Raw genomic sequence first — 20,837 nt, forward strand, 5'->3', positions numbered from 1 at the left:
GGCGATACTGCGTGTTGCCTAGGCCAGAAAGTTTTCTAGTGCCCCTCGTATATATAAGGCTATACAAAGTTTAGATTAAATCAGTTTCTCCGTTCGAGAGTTACGGAGAAACGGACGGACATGACTTAGTCAATTATCTGAAACGGATTTGTTTCTAACTATCGAAAAATTTTCTATAGTATCAAAGTGGATATACCTTTTTTATTCATTAGGCAAAAGGTACATAAATCAACTTTCAATCAATTGAACATTTGAATAATTCCGATTGGCATCTATAACATATGATATTATCCATCTGCTCCCGATTCATCGAAAGTGTGTTCAATATTTCTAGTTTTGCATTTATTTTAGTCAGGCGGTGTAGACATGACTGTTCTGTTAGTGTTGTTGTTGTAAAAAATAGCAACCTGTTCATTGGTCAGATACATGAGACAAAAACCAAACTAAAAAAACGAAAGAAAAAACTGAACAACTTCCAAAGCTATAAAACACGTTAGTACGAATAACGCTTCTTCTAGACACGACTTAAGAAACTCAAGTTCAGTATCAAAATAAACGCGTACTCGTACACAAGCAAAAGTGGCGGCACGGAAAAAAGTTAAATAGGAAAGGAAATTGAATGCTAATAATTTATATTTGGAATATTTACGCCAAAAAAATAATTTTAAAAATAATTAAACAAAAAAATATATAAGAATTATTTTTCTAAATAAGTCTATTTATTCTATACCGGTTTTTATATAAAAAAAAGGAAACACAGTGTATTCGTGTAGTTGTTGTTGTGCCAATTAACACTTCTAAGTTTAAAAATCAATAAAATACAATTTAAGATTCCTTCTTCTTAATAAAATAGAAGTGGGAAATAACAAAAAATAATTAAACATCATGAGAGTATTCAGCGGCGGCTACGTTGCGGTGTTAATTGTTCTGGCGTGCATAACAGTGCCGGTACTACCACAACGTAATTTTCGACAAGGTATGTGTTAAAAAATAAATTCTAAAAACTGTGTTTAAAAAAATTAAAAAATGGGTATCTAAAAAAAACCCTGTGTTATTTTGTTGCCGTTGTTGTTCTTCTTCTCTGCCAAATATATTATATAAATTCAATAAACCAGCTTTGATTACTTCATTATACCAACAATAGAAATAAACTCATTTTAATTAATTAAATTAAAAAGTTAAACAACCGGTTGAATATCAATTAAGTGATCATCTTTTTGTTATTGTTGTTGTGTTGAGTTTGTATTGGAAAAGAAACAAAAAAACATCAAAAGTATTTTAACAAAATGTTTTATTTATATCAAATTTTTCGTTGATTTTATTTTGAAAATGGTTTTAATGTTAATGTGATATCAGTTTTTTATGTATCTGCAAAATTGTGGTCAGGAATTTAATTGAAATGCTAATTTTCCATTAAGGAAATTAAACAAAACATGTGTGTGGGTAAATTTGGAAGTTGAAAGACTTAATATTTGTAGAAGAAGCGGCCTAAACAGGTCTTAAAGGCATATATTTTGAAGTTTTGTGGTGAATTTATCTAAAAGAATAGCTGTAATATTCATCAATTTTTATTTCAGAGCAAATAGAGCGATAGGCACCATCTATTTCTATTGCATTCTTTTGTGGGTGTCATTGAGGGAGTGCAAACTTTTGCAATTAGTTAAATTGTGTGTGGAGAGAGAACCGTTTACTGAGAGCACATGTGCGCTCTCTTGCCTGACGCTGTGTTAAATATTCATTGGAAAGGATTAACCTCAGTGGCATTTTGTCCTTGTTACGGCAGGAGTCTTATAAGTCTTGCATATCTTTGCTCGCACGCTCACTGCACTGATTGCTTCGGGCATTGTTGATGGGAGGTTTATCTTTTTTTTTTGAGAGCTTTTGGTAGTCATTCAAAGCTGCAGATAGTTCTCTGTCCGTTCACAGCGTACAGGTGTCCTTTATTGTCCGATTTAGATGAAAATTGAAAGATAATTTTTTTACCCATAGGAAGAACGCTATTGCTTTTGATGAAAATAGGTTTAGTTTTTAATATATCTCTCATATATATTTTCGCCCGGTTTGAGATATTAGGTGCATCAATCACGCTATGTATGTAAGTGCAATGTTAGTGAAATTTGGAATTCAGACAAAAAAAAGCCAAATTATATTGAAATATTTTCAGATTTGGATATAGCTCCCATATATTTTTTCGTCCGATTTTAGGTATTAGGTGCACCACCCTCGCTACGTATCTCCAATTTTGATTAAATTTGAATTTGTCGGGAAATTTTGTCTTAAAAAAAGCTTGCCGAATAATGTGGATGTTGCTCCCATATACATATTGGGTAGACATTTTGACAAAGTTTCGAAAATGTGACGCAATTTGTTCTAGAAAAAATTTCGCAAATTATATTGAAATCGTTGTGGTGTAGGTTATCATATAGTCGGCCTGTGCCGACTTTGATCCTTCTCCTGCTGGTCAATTACACTGTGCAACACGAAAATTATTAACCATATTCTGATACCGCAGCGTGATAGAAGAACAAAAAATAGAAGAAAAATAGTGTCTCGCCGTTTTTCGCTATCTCATCAACTTTCGCGGTTGAAGGCCTCCAAAGGTTTGAGGCTTTGATGTAAAAAGGGGTCAATTTTCAAGGCTATATCTTCCAAACCGTTAGGAGTTTTGAATTCATCTCAGAGGCAAAGTTGTAGGTCTTGTCTTAAGGAACAAAAATTGTGAACACATATAATCCATCAAACTTCATCTGCAAGGTTAAAATTGCCAAGGTCAAATTTCTTTTAAAAATTTTGGTCTGCAGCTATCAAACCGATCAAATTTGAGGCAAACAACCAACTACAAAAATGTACCTCAGATCCCAATAAACATCTTTCTAGAACATATGAACTCTGTATAGACGGTTCTTAAAGGTCAAAATAACAAAGCAAATGGGATTTTTATCCTGTTTTCTCTGGTTCTGATCCACAGATACTAAACCGTTCAATATTCAAGAAAACAACCAACTGCAATAATGTAGCAAAGACATCACTGAAAATATTTGAAAATATTCAATTTTTACACTTTTTTTCTCCAATTCTGGTCCAAAGATACCCAACCGCCCAAAAAATAAGGATACCGTCAACTACAAAAATTTACCTAAGATTTCAATAAACAACTTTCTAGAACATATGATTCTAGGAATGATTCTCAGGGCTGAAATTCAAGAACAATTAAATTATTTTTAACATTCCCCCTGCTCAGGTTTGGAAATAACAAACTGTTAAAAACTCAAGGAAATTTGAAAGGTTTGGTATTTATTTATGATCTAAAATAATCGAATTTTGAGCTTGAAGAATCGTTCCTAGAATCTTCATATGTTCTAAAAAGTTGTTTATTTTCTGGCTATTTTCTCAAGTAGTATGGACATGCCCCTGATGAAACTTGTACCGTCGTATGGGGGCAGTGAATAGAAGTTGCAGGCCCTAAACTGAACTTTTTCGAAATTTTGTGTGGGAGGTACCCGAAGGAGTAGACCGATTGAGCCCATATTGAAACCTTATCTAAGTCTGGTACACATTTCTCGATGTGCAAAGTATGGCCAAATCGGTTACTCCCTTCAAGAGTTATCGTCCGCACAAATTTTCCGAACATTTTCGAACTTTTGTGGGGAGGTACCTGAAGGAGTAGACCGATATGGCCCATCTTCGAACTTAAACTAAGTTTGGATAAAATATTACGATAGCCAAATTTTGGACCAAATCGGCTCATCCGTTTGAGAGTTATCGTGCGCACCTGCCAGCCAGACAGACAGACTTACGGACATCGCTAAATCGATTCCAACTTGTGTGAAACACATTTCTTCCAAACATACTTGGGGTCTAAAACCATTATTTCGATGAGGCACATTTTGCCCGTATGAAAGTGTATATACCCTCGTTAGCATAAATGCTGAGGGTATCAAAAGGACCCAAAGACCTATTCTCTAGACGAATGTTTAAATTACACTGTGCGACAATAAAACAGTGACAAGGAAAACTGAGTAGATTATGAAAGTAGAGATAAAAATATGAGACACGTGTATTGGCGTCTTTAAAGTTTACATCGGAAAGTAACCAAGGGGGGCGGGGCAAGTTCCGCCCATTTCAAGTTTTTTTTTTCAAAACATTCGAGTTAAGATTTCTTTGAATCTTTGCATTTTAGGTATATAGTGTTTATGGCAGCTTTGCTGAGAAGGATGTGGGGAATATTTTTGTTAAAAATTTAAACCCTAATGCGGTCTTTTTGGTCCTATTTCGAAATCTTTTAAAAACTCCTATAAAATGTGATCATATCAAATCCAAATGTTCCACAAAATTGTTCGTCATAAATTTTTAATATAGGTCACAGAATACACCAAATTTGTAAATCTTATCTAGTCGCCAGGAATCTCTAACAAAAAAAAACACGTTTTAGGATTAAAGTCGCCTGATAAAAATTTTATAAGTCAAGACACATTTATTTAAGGTAGTAGTGACAATCAGCTGTATTTTTACTTTTTTTTGTAAATTTGGTTTTTAAAATGTAATAGGGTCTACTCATGAAATTTCTAAATTTCTACTCATGAAATTTCAAAACTTCGAAATTTGCTACCATAAAATAGTTCTTTTCATCCTAAACATGTAATAAAATGACCTACGACAGTTCTGAATGCTTTATATATACATTTTGATTCAAATTTGTTCTATTTTAGAGGACTTTCAAAATTAGGAGGGTTGGCGTTTTTTGTTTGGGATGACGACTTCTATTTTGTTTTTCAAAATAGTCAGGCTTGTTTGTAAGTGAAGTTCCTAGAGTTTAGGTAGTGCCAAAGAAATTCTCGATCAGAGTGTTTCTTTGCGCACGTATCTATTTGAGCTAGCTATTGACATTTGGGTATAAAAAGTTTCTTGTTGAAAAACAAGAAATAAGGGAACTGATGAAGATCTGTGGCGAGATCTGAAACTATAGTATTCCCTGCCTTACCCCTTGGTAAACATCGCCAATTTTTTCCCACTAATAAATTAAAGTTGTTTTAATAAAATATTAAAACAACGACTATGGGATTAAGCCTGACTTTTTTGAAAAACAAAATGGACTTTCAAAATGTATTTATGTTTTTCCTGAGACAGTTTTAAGAACGACCCCATTATTCAATATTTTCTTTGACATTACATTTTCAATAACAACAATGTTGTTTTTGTAAATTTGTTAGTTGTTGTAATTCATGCATTTACCTTATATATGTAAATATGCCTTGGTATAAGTTATGGTTACAGATTTATTTTATTCGGAGACTCGTAGTGAAATTTGATTTGGAAAATTTCTTCTTTTAACAATATCCCCAAAAATGTAAGGATTTTGTTAGATTTTGATCCAGCATAGAATTATGTAAAATTAAGAGTCCAAAATTAAAACATACTTTCATGCTAAAAAATACAAATTTGTAATCTAATTTTCTTAAGGAAATAGTATACCTAGATGTATCGTTTATTCTGAAACTCACAATGAAATTTTGTGCAGAATTTGTCTTCTGTTGACAGTTTTCACATAGAACCAAGTTTCATATTACTTTCACCTATCAACTTGAAAAAAGAAGGAACAAAATGCATCAAAAAATTTGAAAATCATTTCATGTTTTTTCAGAAAACTTGATACTGATATTTTCATGATATATAATGTAAATGGACATTTCTTTTCTTTGGTGACCAATAGTGAAATTTGACAAAGAACATATTTGGTTTTGATGACATCTCACGAAAATTATATTTTGTGGGTCAGTTTTGAATAAATTCAGATGAAGTCCGACTTTAACCCTAAAACGTGTTTTTTATACCCTACACCACACAGTGGTAAGGGGTATTATGTCTTTGTGCATTTGTATGTAACATACAAAAGGAAACGAAATAGACCCACAGTTCCTTTTGGGGATATACATATAATCACTTTCTGAGTCGATTTATGCGTGTCCGTCCGTCTGTCTGTCTGTCTGTCCGTCTGTCCATGTATTTTTGTTCGCAACATACAGGTCGCACTTTTTGTCCGATTCAGCTAAAAATTGGGGACTACAACTTTTTAAGCCATAGGAAGAACGCTATTGCTTTTGGTGAAAATCGGTTCAGATTTGGATATAGCTCCCATATATATTTTCGGCCGATTTCACGTATTTCCTGTACCACACACGCTATATATGTCCGATTTCGATGAAATTTGGAATGTGTGACTGAATTCAGTCTAGAAATAAATGAGCCAAATTATATCGAAGTCGGTTCAGATTTGGATATAGCTCCCATATATATGTTCGCCCGATTTCACGTATTTGGTGCACCAAACACGCTATATACGTCCGATTTTGATGAAATTTGGAATGTTTGACTGAATTCAGTCTAGAAATAAGTGTGCCGAATTATATCGAAATCGGTTCCGATTTGGATATAGCTCCCATATATATTTTCAGCCGATTTCACGTATTTTATGTACCAAACACGATATATTTTTCCGATTTCGATGAAATGTGGAATGAGTGACCGAATTCAGTCTAGAAATAAATGTGCCAAATTATATAGAAATCGGTTCAGATTTGGATATAGCTCCCATATATATTTTCGGCCGATTTCACGTATTTTCTGTACCAAACACGATATATTTTTCCGATTTCGATGAAATGTGGAATGTGTGACCGAATTCAGTCTAGAAATAAATGTGCCAAATTATATAGAAATCGGTTCAGATTTGGATATAGCTCCCATATATATTTTCGGCCGATTTCACGTATTTCCTGTACCACACACGTTATATATGTCCGATTTCGATGAAATTTGGAATGTGTGACTGAATTCAGTCTAGAAATAAATGAGCCAAATTATATCGAAGTCGGTTCAGATTTGGATATAGCTCCCATATATATGTTCGCCCGATTTCACGTATTTGGTGCACCAAACACGCTATATACGTCCGATTTTGATGAAATTTGGAATGTTTGACTGAATTCAGTCTAGAAATAAGTGTGCCGAATTATATCGAAATCGGTTCCGATTTGGATATAGCTCCCATATATATTTTCGGCCGATTTCACGTATTTTCTGCTCCAAACACGATATATAAGTCCGATTTCAATGATATTTGGAATGTGTGACTGAATTCGGTCTGGAAATAAATGTGCCAAATTATATCAAAATCGGTTAAGATCTGGATATAGCTCCGATTTATATTTTACATATTCACAGTGGTGTAGGGTATCATATAGTCGGCTCCGCCCGACTTTGATCCTTTCCTTACTGGTTCATTTTTAGAGATTCCTGGCGATTAGAAAGGTTTTACAGATTTGGTGTATTCTGAGTAACTATAGTAAAATTGTATGGTGAACAATTTCGTAGAATATTTGGATTTGATATGATCACATTTTAAAGGATTGAGGTTCCCCTCAACAAAGTTGCCAAAGACACTATATACCTAAAATGCAAGGATTCAAGATATCTTATCTCGAATATTTCAAAAAAAAAAAACTAGAAATATGCGGAACTTGCCCCGCCTTCTTTGGTTACTTTTTGATGTTAACTTTTAAAACGCCGCTACAAGTGTCTCATATTTTTAGCTCTACTTTAATAATCTGCTCGGTTTTTCCCATCATTTTGAAAAAAAAAATGAATTTTGTTGCAAAGTGTTATTATTAGAGGGTATATCCAAACCTGGATGTACTTTAACAATTTTGGTATAGAGATTTTCTGATCACTCAGAAGACAAATTGCAAATTTTAAATAAAATTTTTATCAGCCAAAATCAAATATTTCCGAGTATGATGTAGCTTGAAAAAATATGTGTAATTTATTGCAATGAAACGCAACTTGAAATGATTTTTTATTCATGTACACAGATCAAAAAAAGTTTTTGACATTAAAAAATAAATAATTTAAGGAGCTTTCAGGAATGTGTTGATAACATTCTTTCGTTCTTCGTTTTAGAAAACTAAACTATGTTCATTCTTGTATCTTTCTTTTTCATATTTGACCTTGCTCTGTTTAGTTCTCTTGGTGCGATTTTATTGCCACAGAAATTATATATCACAAAATACTACACACACCACTCTATTAACAAACCAGTCTCAATTTTGACCACTTCTCGTTTAACGGTAAATGTACATTTGGAACAACCAAACATTGTTTTTGTGGTTTTGGAGTGTTTACTTTAAAACTGCGAACAATAGAAGAAGAAGAATGACAAAGAATTCGCATTTGCAACCATAGTGCGCTGTTTGCATATGTCGTATGAGATATCAAAAATTTAATCTTTATAGCCTCAGCATTTATGCTAACGGGTTTAAGTTCGAAGATTGGTTATGTCCACTCCTTCCGGAACTAACCCCACAAAAGTTCGAAAATGTTCGGAAAGTTTGTGCGCCGCACGATAACACATGAAGGGAGTAACCGATTTGATCCATACTTTGCACATCGTGAAATTTCTACCAGACTTAAATAACGTTATAATATGGGCTTAATCGGTCGATTCCTTCCTTCCTTATGCTTAAGCAACCTGTATTCACTTTCCCCCATACGACGGTACAATTTTCATCAGGGGCAAGTCCATACTTCCTGAGAAAATAGCCTGAAAGTTGCTAAAAGCCCCTGTGACACCGTGTGTAGAGGTTAGAGCGCAAAATAACTCTCAAAGGGTTTTGCCGATTCGGTCCAAAATTTGGCCTTCGTTATATTTTGTTCAAACTTAGTTTAAGTTCGAAGAAAAGCCATATCGGTCCACTGTTTCAGATACCTCCTCCACAAAAGTTCAAAAATGGTCGGAAAAATTGTGGGCACGATAACTCTTGAAGGGAGTGACCGATGTAATTCATACTTTGCACATCCTAATATATCTACCAGATATAGATCAGGTTCGAATATGGAGTATATTTGTCTACTCCTTCTGGTACCTCTAACACACAATTTCGGATTAATTCACTTTAAGACCTGCTCTCGAATCACTTTGATTTTTGTTGAAGCGATTTGTATTCGCTACCTTCATTACGACGGTAAAGGTTTTTTTTTTCAGAGGCAAGTCCATACTTCTTTAGAAAACAGCCTGAAATGGGTAAAAAACTCCTGTGTCACCATATGTACCCATCAAAATTTGAAGGAAGGGGTTCCATGCGATAACGTGATTTCATGTCATCTTTTGCATTGGTTCAAACGAAGTCGTGAAAAATCCGATCTTTTCATTAGCATTTGAAACCATGCAAAGGAATTCGTAAAGATCCGATCTTTTCATCAGCATTTGAACCCATTCATTCGATCCAATTGAGATGAATTTTGTGTTTTTATTTATACACATTTTTCTAAATATATAAGAATAATAATTTACAATAGGCTTGATGTTGTCGGAGACTCGAAATCACAACCACTCTAATGTCACCACAATGTCATTGCAAAGGGTTGGTGAAAATGACATGCCAAAGCATTGGTGGAAATGACATGCCAATGCATTGGTGAAAATGACATGCTTTGGATCCAAAAATGAATAGCATCTTTTGGGGTCTACGCTCATATAAAATTCATCAATGAAGATGCTAAAAAGATGACATGCCAGATCACTTTCACCTATGATTGAATGGAATCTTTGGCATCGGACATTTTGCTGGGTGGGTAGTGGATGTAGAGCACGATAACTCCCGAAACGATCAACCAATTTGGTCCAAACTTTAGATCTCCTAATATTTTGTCAAAATTCAGTTTAACTTCTAAATTGTCCCATATAGGTCCTCTTCTTAGGGTACTTCTCCCACAAAATTTCAACGTTTGTGCCTATGTGCAGTTAAGGCACTGTTCTAAGATCGTTTGTAAATGTATACCGATGGTGTTCGTTGTGGTCTTGCTTAGAACGATATTATTTAGGTCATATAGCTCGATTAATTAAATTAATTATAATCTTTTATGGTTGGCCTTATTAAGGTGAAGGTCATTTTATAGTGATATTTGAATTAATTCTCTTTCGAGTCGAGCTGTTATGACCCAAGAGGTACATTGACACATTAGGAATCCACCGATACGTATCACGGGTGGTTAAGTCCGATCATCAGGCATATAAGAATGTTATTTTAGTGGGTGAACGAAGGCTAAGCTTGGAAATCAGCATTTATACCACAAATCATTCGAAAATTTTATATTTGAAAATTATTTATTTATTTTAATGTCAGTTATTTAATTCCATACTTTTCCTACAGTCCGACTTGGCTGACAACAATATTTTTCAAAGCTTGTTTACAAAAACTATGACAGAATTTTTCCACCTTTATTTGCATTTGTCCTTCTCTATCAGCAGATTTGATCATCAATATTTGTCATCGGAAGCTTTGACAAGTTGATGGTGGCTTACAACGCTAAGACGCCGGCAACCGTGTCACTTGGTTGTTGGAGATCCAGGTTCTAATCCCAGCCTGCCCTCTTTGATATGATAAGTACTTTTGGTTATTTTTCCCAAAGAGACCGATTTCACTCGGAACTTCCCATATACATATGGTTTCTTCTTGTATGTTTGAGGAAATCGTGATTTTTTACTAAGTCTATTTGCGCAGATAATATGGATATTTTAAATTAAAACCAAATTCCAGTTTTAATTTAAAATATTCAAATGAACGAAATCAAAGTCGTTAACAATCTGCATACCTATCTAAAAAATACTTATCTAAAAAAATATTCAGTCTTATTTTTGTTTAAAATAAATTATTTTGACATTGATTATATAATTTTGGGCAAAATCATACTTTCGAGTTAAAATGATTCATCAAAATCTTTAAAGGTTGTGGTCAAAAACTCTGTTTTCAGTGTGGCTAAATATCTTATGATCGTGACTAATACAAATTACTTGCTTTCAAATTAGTACCTTCCTAATATCATTTATATTGAAAATAAAAAAAACTAAATTGAAACTAAAGGCCCAAACATGCAAAAACACAACATCATATTGAGTTTATCATTTGTCATCGGAGACATACAGCTAAATTATTATCATCAGTATTACTAATATTATTTGTTTATTATTATGTCGCTACTAAGCGTTAAGAGTTAATTTTTCTTACGACATTATCAACTTCTCACAATCTTCAAACATGATTAATTAATTTACAAAGTTAAATAATTTGCATTGAATTATTAGTGTCACGAGCCATGCTGACCGCATAGCCCGCCGCAAGCATGTAGCTATTGATTGATTTGTCAGTTGAAATTAGTAGGAGGTTAAAACAATTGGCTGACTGGCTACCTACCAATGGCTTTAAATTGAAACTGACGTCAGAAGACAGTTGTTGAACTTTTAATGTAAATTAACCACAAAGGTGTGTTTTTATTTATTTATTTTTTTTCTAAAGCCGAGAGCGAATAACAAATATTTTCATTCACAATTGCTTGGGTATATAAATCTGTTGAAATTAAAAAAAAAATTCCCACTTGGGAAAACAATAGCAGCATTTGTTTAATGTGTGAAAATCAGAGATGCACACGAAGAGCATGCTATCTTCTTGGCAATTGTATGGGAAAGAGAGTTGTGTTTAAAGTTTTCGTAAAGGCGCGTGCATGGCTGGTGAAAATGATGGAACACTTTACTACTTTTTTAAGCGCTGCCACTTCTGGGGAACTATGGGAATAATTTGTAATTTGCAAAGTCTTAAAAATTCTAAACAATAATGGATACGATTGTATTATAATGAATTAAATTTGTTTAAAAATATTAAATAAAACACGTTTTTTTAAATTTGCTATACAAATATTAGACGTATGTATTGTTTAAATATTTTGTCAACAACCGGTAGAATGTGCATTTGCAAACAAAGAAACTCAAATCACAATAGTATGAAATCTTCTAAGTTTATTGTCAATAAACTATTTTGTGTCCATTCTTTCTTAAAAAATGAGAACAAAACAAAGTAGAGCAATTAAACAAATGGCAAGTTCTTGTCGTTATTTATATAAATTCATTTTCTCAAGCAATTATTTATAAACTATTATTTAAATGTGCAAATTGCCAACAATTAGTCAGTAGAACAAGTTATATGACAAGCAACAATATTTAATTGTTTTTATTTTTTATATTTCATTATTATTTCAAATCTTATGATGTCAGCCGACAATTACAGGAATACAAATTAGGAAGGTAATTTCTCAACAGACTATTGCGTGATATACTTGTTCAATCAAAGATGATGGCGGCAATAAGAATACATATGAATGAATGAACTTTTGCCTATTTATGACTAAAATAACGTTATAACAATCTGGTGTAGATTGTACAGGAAAACACAGACGAGGGTTGTTGTTGACTGCCGGAGGAGCACTTTGTCTCATTGTGATCTTATCTGATTGTTACCATAACGTGTTAGAATGGAGTTCACCCCTTGCGATCTTATCTGATGGTTATGAATTTTGTTCTAGCTTAAGTACTAATCGTGAGAAGAAATAGAAATAGTAGGGCGTAAATATATTAATAATAGTTTACAGTTGCATAAAATGGAATATCGAAAGTAGTAATTAATGAGTTGATTTACAAGAGTAGTAGAATAAATTATTTACATGGTTGCATTCTGTCAGTTAACTTCAAAATACAATGAATCCATCACAATGGGAAAATGGAATATTTACAAACTCACAATGATAAAGGTACAAAACTATGAAAATGTTTACTATTGAAATGTAGAGGGCATGAAAGTGTAATTATTGAAAAATGGATTGCTTCAGTCTCCCCCTCTGATGCTGAAAGCGTCGCGATGAAGTATCAGAAATTACGGATTGTTGAACTTCTATAGTAACCAGCATCAGGATTGTTGCTTCTGCTTAGGATGGACTGCATCAGGAACAATCGGATGTTGAAACTGCTATTGTACCAATAAGACTGTAGTAATTGCATAAAGATGGCGTTGAAGACTTTCTGCGGAACCTCCCCCTGGAGTAAAGGTGACTAACTAACGGTAGAGGTGGATGTATTTTGCCTCCCCCTGGAGTAAAACTGCATCGTACACGTACATTGTTGGTGATTCATCAACCTTCTTTTTCTCAACATGGTTCGCGGTTCATTTTGCAGGAGTAAAGATGAATAACTGACAGCAGAGGTGGATGTATGTTTACCTCACCCTGGAGTAAAACTCATACATCGTACATAGTTGTTGATTCATCAAGCTTCTTTTCCACCAGGCATTTTCTTCTTGTGGGTCATCATTGGATACGAATGCGGCAACTGGTCGTTCCAAGAATTACGCTGTGCTATTGGTTTTGTTGTTGTTGTCCTCGGCTATTACTCACAGATTATGGTTGGTGTGGTCGCGATACATGGCCACGAGTTGGGCGCCATTATAACAATCTCTGGTGTCTGATTGTATATGAAAACACAAGCAAGGATTTATGTATACTGCCGGACGGACAAGTTGTCTCATTGTGATCTTATCTGATAGTTACATAACGTGTTAGAATGGAGACCACTCTTTGTGATCTTATCTGATGGTTATGTAACGCGTTAGAATGTAGATCACAAACTGAGCGATTTTATTGAATTTTGTTCTAGCTTAAGTACTAATCGTGAGAAGAAATATTAGGGCGTAAATATATTAGTAATAGTTTACAGTTGCATAAAATGGTATATCGAAAGTAGTAATTAATGAGTTTATTTACAAGAGTAGTAGAATAAATTATTTACATGGTTGCATTCTGTCAGTTAACTTTAAAATACAATGAATCCATCACAATGGGAAAATGGAATATTTACAAACTCACAATGACAAAGGTACAAAACTATGAAAATTGTTACTATTGAAATGTAGAGGGCATGAAAGTGTAATTATTGAAATATGGATTGCTTCAACGTTTATTTAATTATTAACCCACTTAAAGCCACTGATCGTTTAAACGTCACAAAAACTGGTTGGCAAAATTGACGTAAAACTCGGATATTTTCACATATTTTTGTGTGGCTTTTTACATTTTGTTATAGTATTGCCTATTATCTATCATTCCACATTAATAAAGCTTTATTGGGTCCATGCATTTCCATGCAATTGACCTAAACGCAAGAAATTAAGAAAAATCGACTTTTTGTAATTTTCGACTTTTTATGAAAAATTTAAACATGCGTTAAAAATTTTTTCCCACAATAATTAGTCAGCAAGTTCCAGCAACTTCTCTCAGTGAATTTTACTCTCTCAAGCAAGAAAAATTGCAGAAAGTTATCGACCAACGCTTTAAAATCTAAAAAATGTAAAATTGTGAAATTCAAGTTGTTTACATTGAACAGCTGATAAAAAGTCAGCTGGCCGAACTTAAACAGTTTTACGGGACAAATTTTCCCAGCAAAAATTTGCAGTTCTCCGTCCCAAAAAATCGCTCAAATCGCTCTCTTTTGCTGGATAATTTTGTTATCGAACATCATTCAGTAAAAATTTGTACGAATTTGTACAAATTTTTGGGTTATCGTACAGACCTAATGTTACATTCATATAAAGTCAGGGATTTGTTAGGAATATAGTAAGAGTATGTTCTACATCAACAATTAAGGGATTGTCATGTAAGAATACACAGATATTACCCTTCCAAGTTTTCGACATTTTTAAAAGAAGGCCCGATTACAGGAAACTTTACGTTTTAGACAAAAATGTAAAATTGTAAAATTTTCTTGTCAAAAATGTTAACATTTCAAGTTGTTTACATTGAACAGCTGATAAAAAGTCAGCTGGCCGAACTTACAAATTTTTACGGGACTAATTTTCCAAGAAAAAAATTGCAGGTTCTAAGTCACAAAAATCTCTCAAAATCGCTATCTTTTGCTGGATAATTTTGTTATCGGACAGCATTCAGTAAAATTTTGTACGATTTTGTAAAAATTTTTGGGTTATTGTACAGACCTAATGTTACATTCATATAAAGTCAGGGATTTGTTAGGAATATAGTAAGAGTATGTTCTACATCAACAATTAAGGGATTGTCATGTAAGAATACACAGATATTACTCTTCCAAGTATTCGGCATATTTAAAAGAAGGCCCGATTACAGGAAAACTTTACGTTTTAGAGAAAAAAATATTTTCTAAAAAATGCTTAAAAAGCCTTATAAATATAATTTTCATATAAAATTTTAAGTTTTCACGCAAAAAATCTTGTTCTATGTGGGTTAAACAAGTAAAAAGCTTTATAGTACGATTATAAACACAATTCGAACGGATGATTTTTTGAAAGTACAGACCCAAACGACAAAAACCCCTAGTTGGGTTTTGTTGTGTCAGATCCAGCTCTGATTTTATGGCCACATCTAAAGATGGTTAAATATTGAGTTTTTAAAGAAATTCGGGGCTATATCTCTGAAACCAATGCTAATCTTCTTCTGACCTCTGAAGCAAATTTGTAGATAAGGACAAGAATAAAATATTTGGAGAAATAATGAACTCGAAAAACTACATATATTGCCTCAAATTTCAAAATATATGCAAAAATTTCACAATTTTTGTACATTTCGCACCGTATCTCCAAAACCGTTAATTTTTGGAAAAACATTCTCTGGAATGTAATACACAACTCTTCAGAACATGCCATTGTTGTAAAATACCTCTATCACGTTGTTTTCAGTATATTTATCAACGACGATTTAATAAAGATGTCAATGATGCGGTGAAATCCGCAATGCGAGAATAAACTGTTGGTGTGAAATGTGTTTGAAATACGCGTTGTAAAAGATATGATTCAAAATACCGCTGAAACAACATGAAGTAAGCATTTTAGAGTTTCAGAATGTTCTAAAGAATTGTTGAGAACTTTATTTGGAAGATTTTTGCAACAGTTTACTTGGTTCAACTCCCAATAGTTTAGCCGATACTGACCAGAATTTCAGCAATTATGTAAAATTTTCTATATTTTATAGATTTTGATGCCCTTGATGGAGTTTTTCTTATGTGGTTTTTTCAAAAGATAAGTTCTACTAGTTTAGGGTTACAATATTGCTAAAGACAGCAAGGCCAAATTCCTATTCGTTTCTGAGATAAAGGCCTGATAAATGCAAAAAAGTGTAGGTTTAGCCCGGTTTAGATGAGCCCATAAAATCCGAACTAGATCTGACAGGACAAAACCCAACTAGGGTTTTTGTAGTCTAAATATGTACTTTCAAAAAATCCATACTAGAAGTTGTTTGCATTTTCAGTGTTGTATAGTGTAAACATGGCCTTAAACTCTTTCTTTGTTTCTGTTGGGAAATACAAATACCCACAATTTTAGATGGATATGTTTTTTTTAACTACCTCGAAACCCAAATACCTAAGTTTAGCTAATGCGGTCTGCTAAAAAATTTATAGTAACTGAAATCGGGAATTACCGTTATTTTTCATTCATGGGAACTACCACAACGTGGGCCTATGTCGACAACTTTAAGCGGAGAAGTTTGTTCACCACTTGGAATCGTATATGCCAAATTACAGCCAAATTAGGCCGCAAATGTAGACAATAAAAAAATTAACACCTTAACTCGGGTGGTACCGTTATATGGGAGCTATTCCAAAACATAATAATTAATTGTTCCACAAACATCCCATAAGGGACAAGGGAGACCTACGAAAGTCCGTCCACAATTTCTATACCCTCAGGCTATAGAGGGTATATACACTTTGATACGAACAAAAATGTGCCTCATCGAAATAATGGTTTTAGACCCCAAGTATGTTTGTACGATATCCGTTTGAGACAATTTTGAGTCGATCTAGCAATGTCCGTCCGTCTGTCTGTCTGACTGGCTGGTGCGCACGATAACTCTCGAACGGATCAATCGATTTGGTTCAAATGTTGGGTATCGAAATATTTTGTCCAGATTTGATTTAATTTCGAAGATGGGCCATATCGATCCACTCCTTCAGGTACCTCCCCCACAAAAGTTAAAAAATGTTCGGAAAAATTGTCCGCACGATAACTCTTGAAGGGAGTTACCGAATTAGTCCATACTTTGCACATCGTGACATTTCTTCCATTATGGACCCTATTGGTCCACTCTTTCGGGTACCTCCACACAAAATTTTGGTTAACTGCAGTTTTAGTCTTGCTCTCGAATCGCTTTGATTTTTGTTGCGGCCACTTGTATTCACTACCCCCATTACGATGATATAATTTTTTTCAGAAGCAAGTCCATACATCCTCAGAAATCAGCACAAAAACTGCAAACAACCCATATAATACCATGTGCCGTAGTTGGAGCACACGATAACTCTCGAACGGATCAACATATTTGTTTCAAATTTTGGGTCTTTCAATATTTTGTCCAAACTTAGTTTAAGTTCGAAGATAGACCATATCGGTCCACTACTTCCGGTACCTCCCCACAATGGTTAAAATTTTTTTTGGATTGTGGGCATGAGTAACCGAAGGGAGGGGGTAACCGAATTGAGCCAAACTTTGCTATTGGTAATATTACTTTCAGGCATAGATCGGTTACTAATATGGACTATATCAGTCCACTCATTTGGGTACCTCCCACACAACAATTGGAAAAAGTATAGTTTGACAACTCCTCTCTAATCTTATTAATTTGTGATGCAGCAGGTTGCACTTGCGGCCCCTGTTACGACGTTGTAATTTCTTTTCGTGGGCAAGTCCATACTTCCTGAGATAATGACCCAAAAAGGTCCAGAAAATCCTACCGGCACCACCTAAACTGGCTAATGGGTAAAATAACCATTTAAGAGAGAAATCTATTTAGCTCAAACTTTGTAAATTGAAAAGTAAAATTGTAATATATTTAAATTCAGAAAATTAAGTACAACATTTTTAATTTTATAGTCTGTAAGGAAAATATCCATGGACTAATAAAGAAAAAAAAAATTATTTCCTACAGATTTGTTTTAGGTCCGAATATGTACTACATCGGATCACTCCTACGGGTACACCCTACCCAAAGTTTGGAAAAAATACACTCGTCTTGGATCATTCTGAATTTTGTTGCAACATGTAGTTTTTTCGGCCCTTTCCATCCTGGAAAATTTTCCCAACAGCTAAAAAACCTAAAGAAGTATTGTGTTAACTTTTTTTCTTCGGGTACCTGGCTGAAGGTATATCTCTTTCGGCTCAGCTGACTGATACTTTCTTACTTGTTTTTAACCACTTCGAACCTTAAATGCCAAATTCCAGCTAATTCGGTCAGAAAAATACCTCTAATGGGGCTGTATAGTTCTATGAGGCTATTCAAAAACTTTGACTTATGTCCACAGTTTTGGAAGATAAGTTTTTTGATCACTAGGATCAAAATTCCATCTTTAAATAGCGAATTCGATGTGGAAATGTAGCTATAAACGTCTATAGCAAACCTTTAGGAACCACAAATGTCAAATTACAGTTAATTCGGTCTGAAAATGTGACTAAGAACGCCAAAACAACTTAAATGGGTGGTACTTTTATATGGGGGCTATACCAAAACAAGGACTTATGTCTCCAATTATAAATTTTGTTACCTCTAGGAATTATAGCTAATTCGGTCTGAAAATGTGGCTAGGAACGCTAAAATGTCTTATATCAAGCGGTACCGTTATATGGGGACTATATTAAAACGTGGACCGATATAGCTTCCAATTTGACCTGGCAACAAAACAAAAGACCCATCCTGCCAAAAATGTCTGCGTCCTATCTCTATTTTTCTGGATGCTAGAGTGATTACAACAGGCGGATGGACATCCATTGTTTATCGATGGGTGTGCTGGATATAGATAGAACGAAAACTTAGTAGTTAGGTTCCTTTGCCAAGCCATCATAGGTGCTTGGCAAAAATGAAGAGGATAATACGATCTACATATATTTGATAGGAAGGTGAGATAACTATATCATATATACCTAACATTTGGTGCTTTCGTGTATGCAAACAGGGGCACCTACAAAGTAGATGTTCGACAGTATCTATCTCTTTTCACATAGCCTACAGTAGTCTGTACCACCCAGCAAAAAAAGTCCTCCCAAAATCATGGGTTTTGTAAGGGATTTTTGGCAGCCGTAACTACTCGCAAACCCCCTTTCTTCCCCATTATTTTTACAAGGGCATGTCGCACTCAGTTTGTAGTTATTTTATGACCACTAGAATAACTAGTTATTCTGTGGCCACTAGAAGTTGAAAAGTAAGTTGAAAAAAATTATATTTTTAGAACAGTTGTGTAGAGATTTTTTTTAATTTCATCACACTTCTTACTTTTATTTTACTTTATTTTATTTCGCTTGCTGTGCGAGTTGAACACACGAACCCTCTGATTTCTAGCCAAAGACACTACACACTATACCACGCACACGAACATTAAGGGTTGCTTAAGAACTTTAATGTGCAGTACACATGTGCACCACGAACTGTTATTTTTTAATTAAAAAAAAACTCGCGTGCCGACAGTGAGCGTTGAACACACAACCCTAGGATTTATAGTCGGACACACACTCACTGTGCCACCGTCCTCATTACTTAGTGAGGAGCAAAGTAAGTAGGTTTGCCTTGTAATTTTTTTAAGAAGTATCCCATTACTTTTCAGATTACTTGAAATGGGAAAAGAAGCTTGTTTACATTACTTTGTAATGGGTTACGTAATGACTACCGGATCCAAATTTTTGCTGGGCACTGTCATCCCATTTTGATGTTAGATATCTCATTCTGCAGTAACCTGTGGTAAGTCCCACAGTGGTTTTCGTTCCTAACTAGGAGGAGGGACAGCGTTTTACGACGAGAGAACACAGACACAGACGAGATTGTTTTGGATATCCTGCATCCAGATTCTAAGATCCATCTTCGATGTGCTTTCTCTATGTAGATATCACGGAGTTTGAGGATGTAGTTGCACATTGGTGGCCGAACAGTTTTATCAACTGGTAGGTTTGTTGTTGTAACAATATTTGATATGAATGTATGTTCGCTTTTATACATAATCTGGCTTTAGGGTTATCTCTAGCTCTAGGAAAGTGGCTGCTTTGATGGGATGTAACCACAGACCTACTGGAGCTAGTTGAGTGGGCTTGGCAGGGCAGTTGAAAGTGTGCAGTGTGTCATGCGGGCCTCTGCCGCATGCTAGGCAGATGTTTTGCACGGTGTCAACGGAATTCAGACGGCTGCACCATCCCGATCGTATTTGAGCCAAAACTACTCTGGCTTGTTGTGACGCTCCTCAGCTGCGATAGATGGAGGATGTTCTCCGAGGACCGCATTCACACGATAGTTGTTGATGGCATTATGCTATTTAACCTGTTTGATAGGCTTATTGATCTAGAGGTTTTCCCTTGTGACGTTGGACCTTTCTTTCTAAATCATTAAGACCTCCTGACATGCCTGGAGGGATCTTATCCATCATATCCACCATATGGTGATTAGGATGGCTCTTACGGTAGCACCCGAACAAGTACTGCAACAGAATCATGCACAATGGTTACTGTACTGGAATAAATTATGTCTCCTTATGTAGATGGTCCACTGAAGACATGAGGAGGCACCTTGTTTTTAGGGAAGTTTAGAAGAAGTTTAGAACCGGCGATCTTTGAAGCAGTTGGCGCTGTCACAAATCCATCATTGTTCCTTCTGCTTGTGTTTGCACCTGATACGAGGTTCACTAAAAAACTATTTGTCCTAGGCAACACGTAGTGTCGCCAGGCGTCATTTGGCATTTTTTGTTTGGAAATTTTGACAGTTTTTAGCCGAAGCGTACATATTGACATACGACCATGTGTTGGGTTGTTTACAGTGGTTTGATTGAGACACCTCCAAAACATGGTTTATGAACGCTTTTAGAGCATGTTCTGGTGATTGCTGCTATTTTTCGAGCTCATACGCATAGTTCCATGATTCGTCACCTGCATCCATCTTATAAACGTCTTTTGAAACACATAGTG

The 20,837-nt window shown here is 34.7% G+C and overlaps 1 protein-coding gene across 1 annotated transcript in view; it reads left to right on the top strand.

Annotated features, from left to right (window-relative positions):
• Positions 1-338: 338 nt before the first annotated feature.
• Positions 339-20,837, top strand: part of LOC141402729 (venom serine protease Bi-VSP-like) — a 54,484-nt gene continuing 33,985 nt past the window's right edge. Inside the window, exon 1 of the mRNA XM_073984611.1 lies at positions 339-976. Coding sequence (XP_073840712.1) covers positions 886-976 — 91 coding nt within the window. The 5' untranslated portion in view covers positions 339-885. The remainder of the gene's footprint in view (positions 977-20,837) is intronic.

This window comes from Musca autumnalis, unplaced genomic scaffold, assembly GCF_047663935.1.
Source record: "Musca autumnalis isolate F117 unplaced genomic scaffold, ASM4766393v1 scaffold_4, whole genome shotgun sequence".
Lineage (NCBI taxonomy): Eukaryota > Metazoa > Arthropoda > Insecta > Diptera > Muscidae > Musca > Musca autumnalis.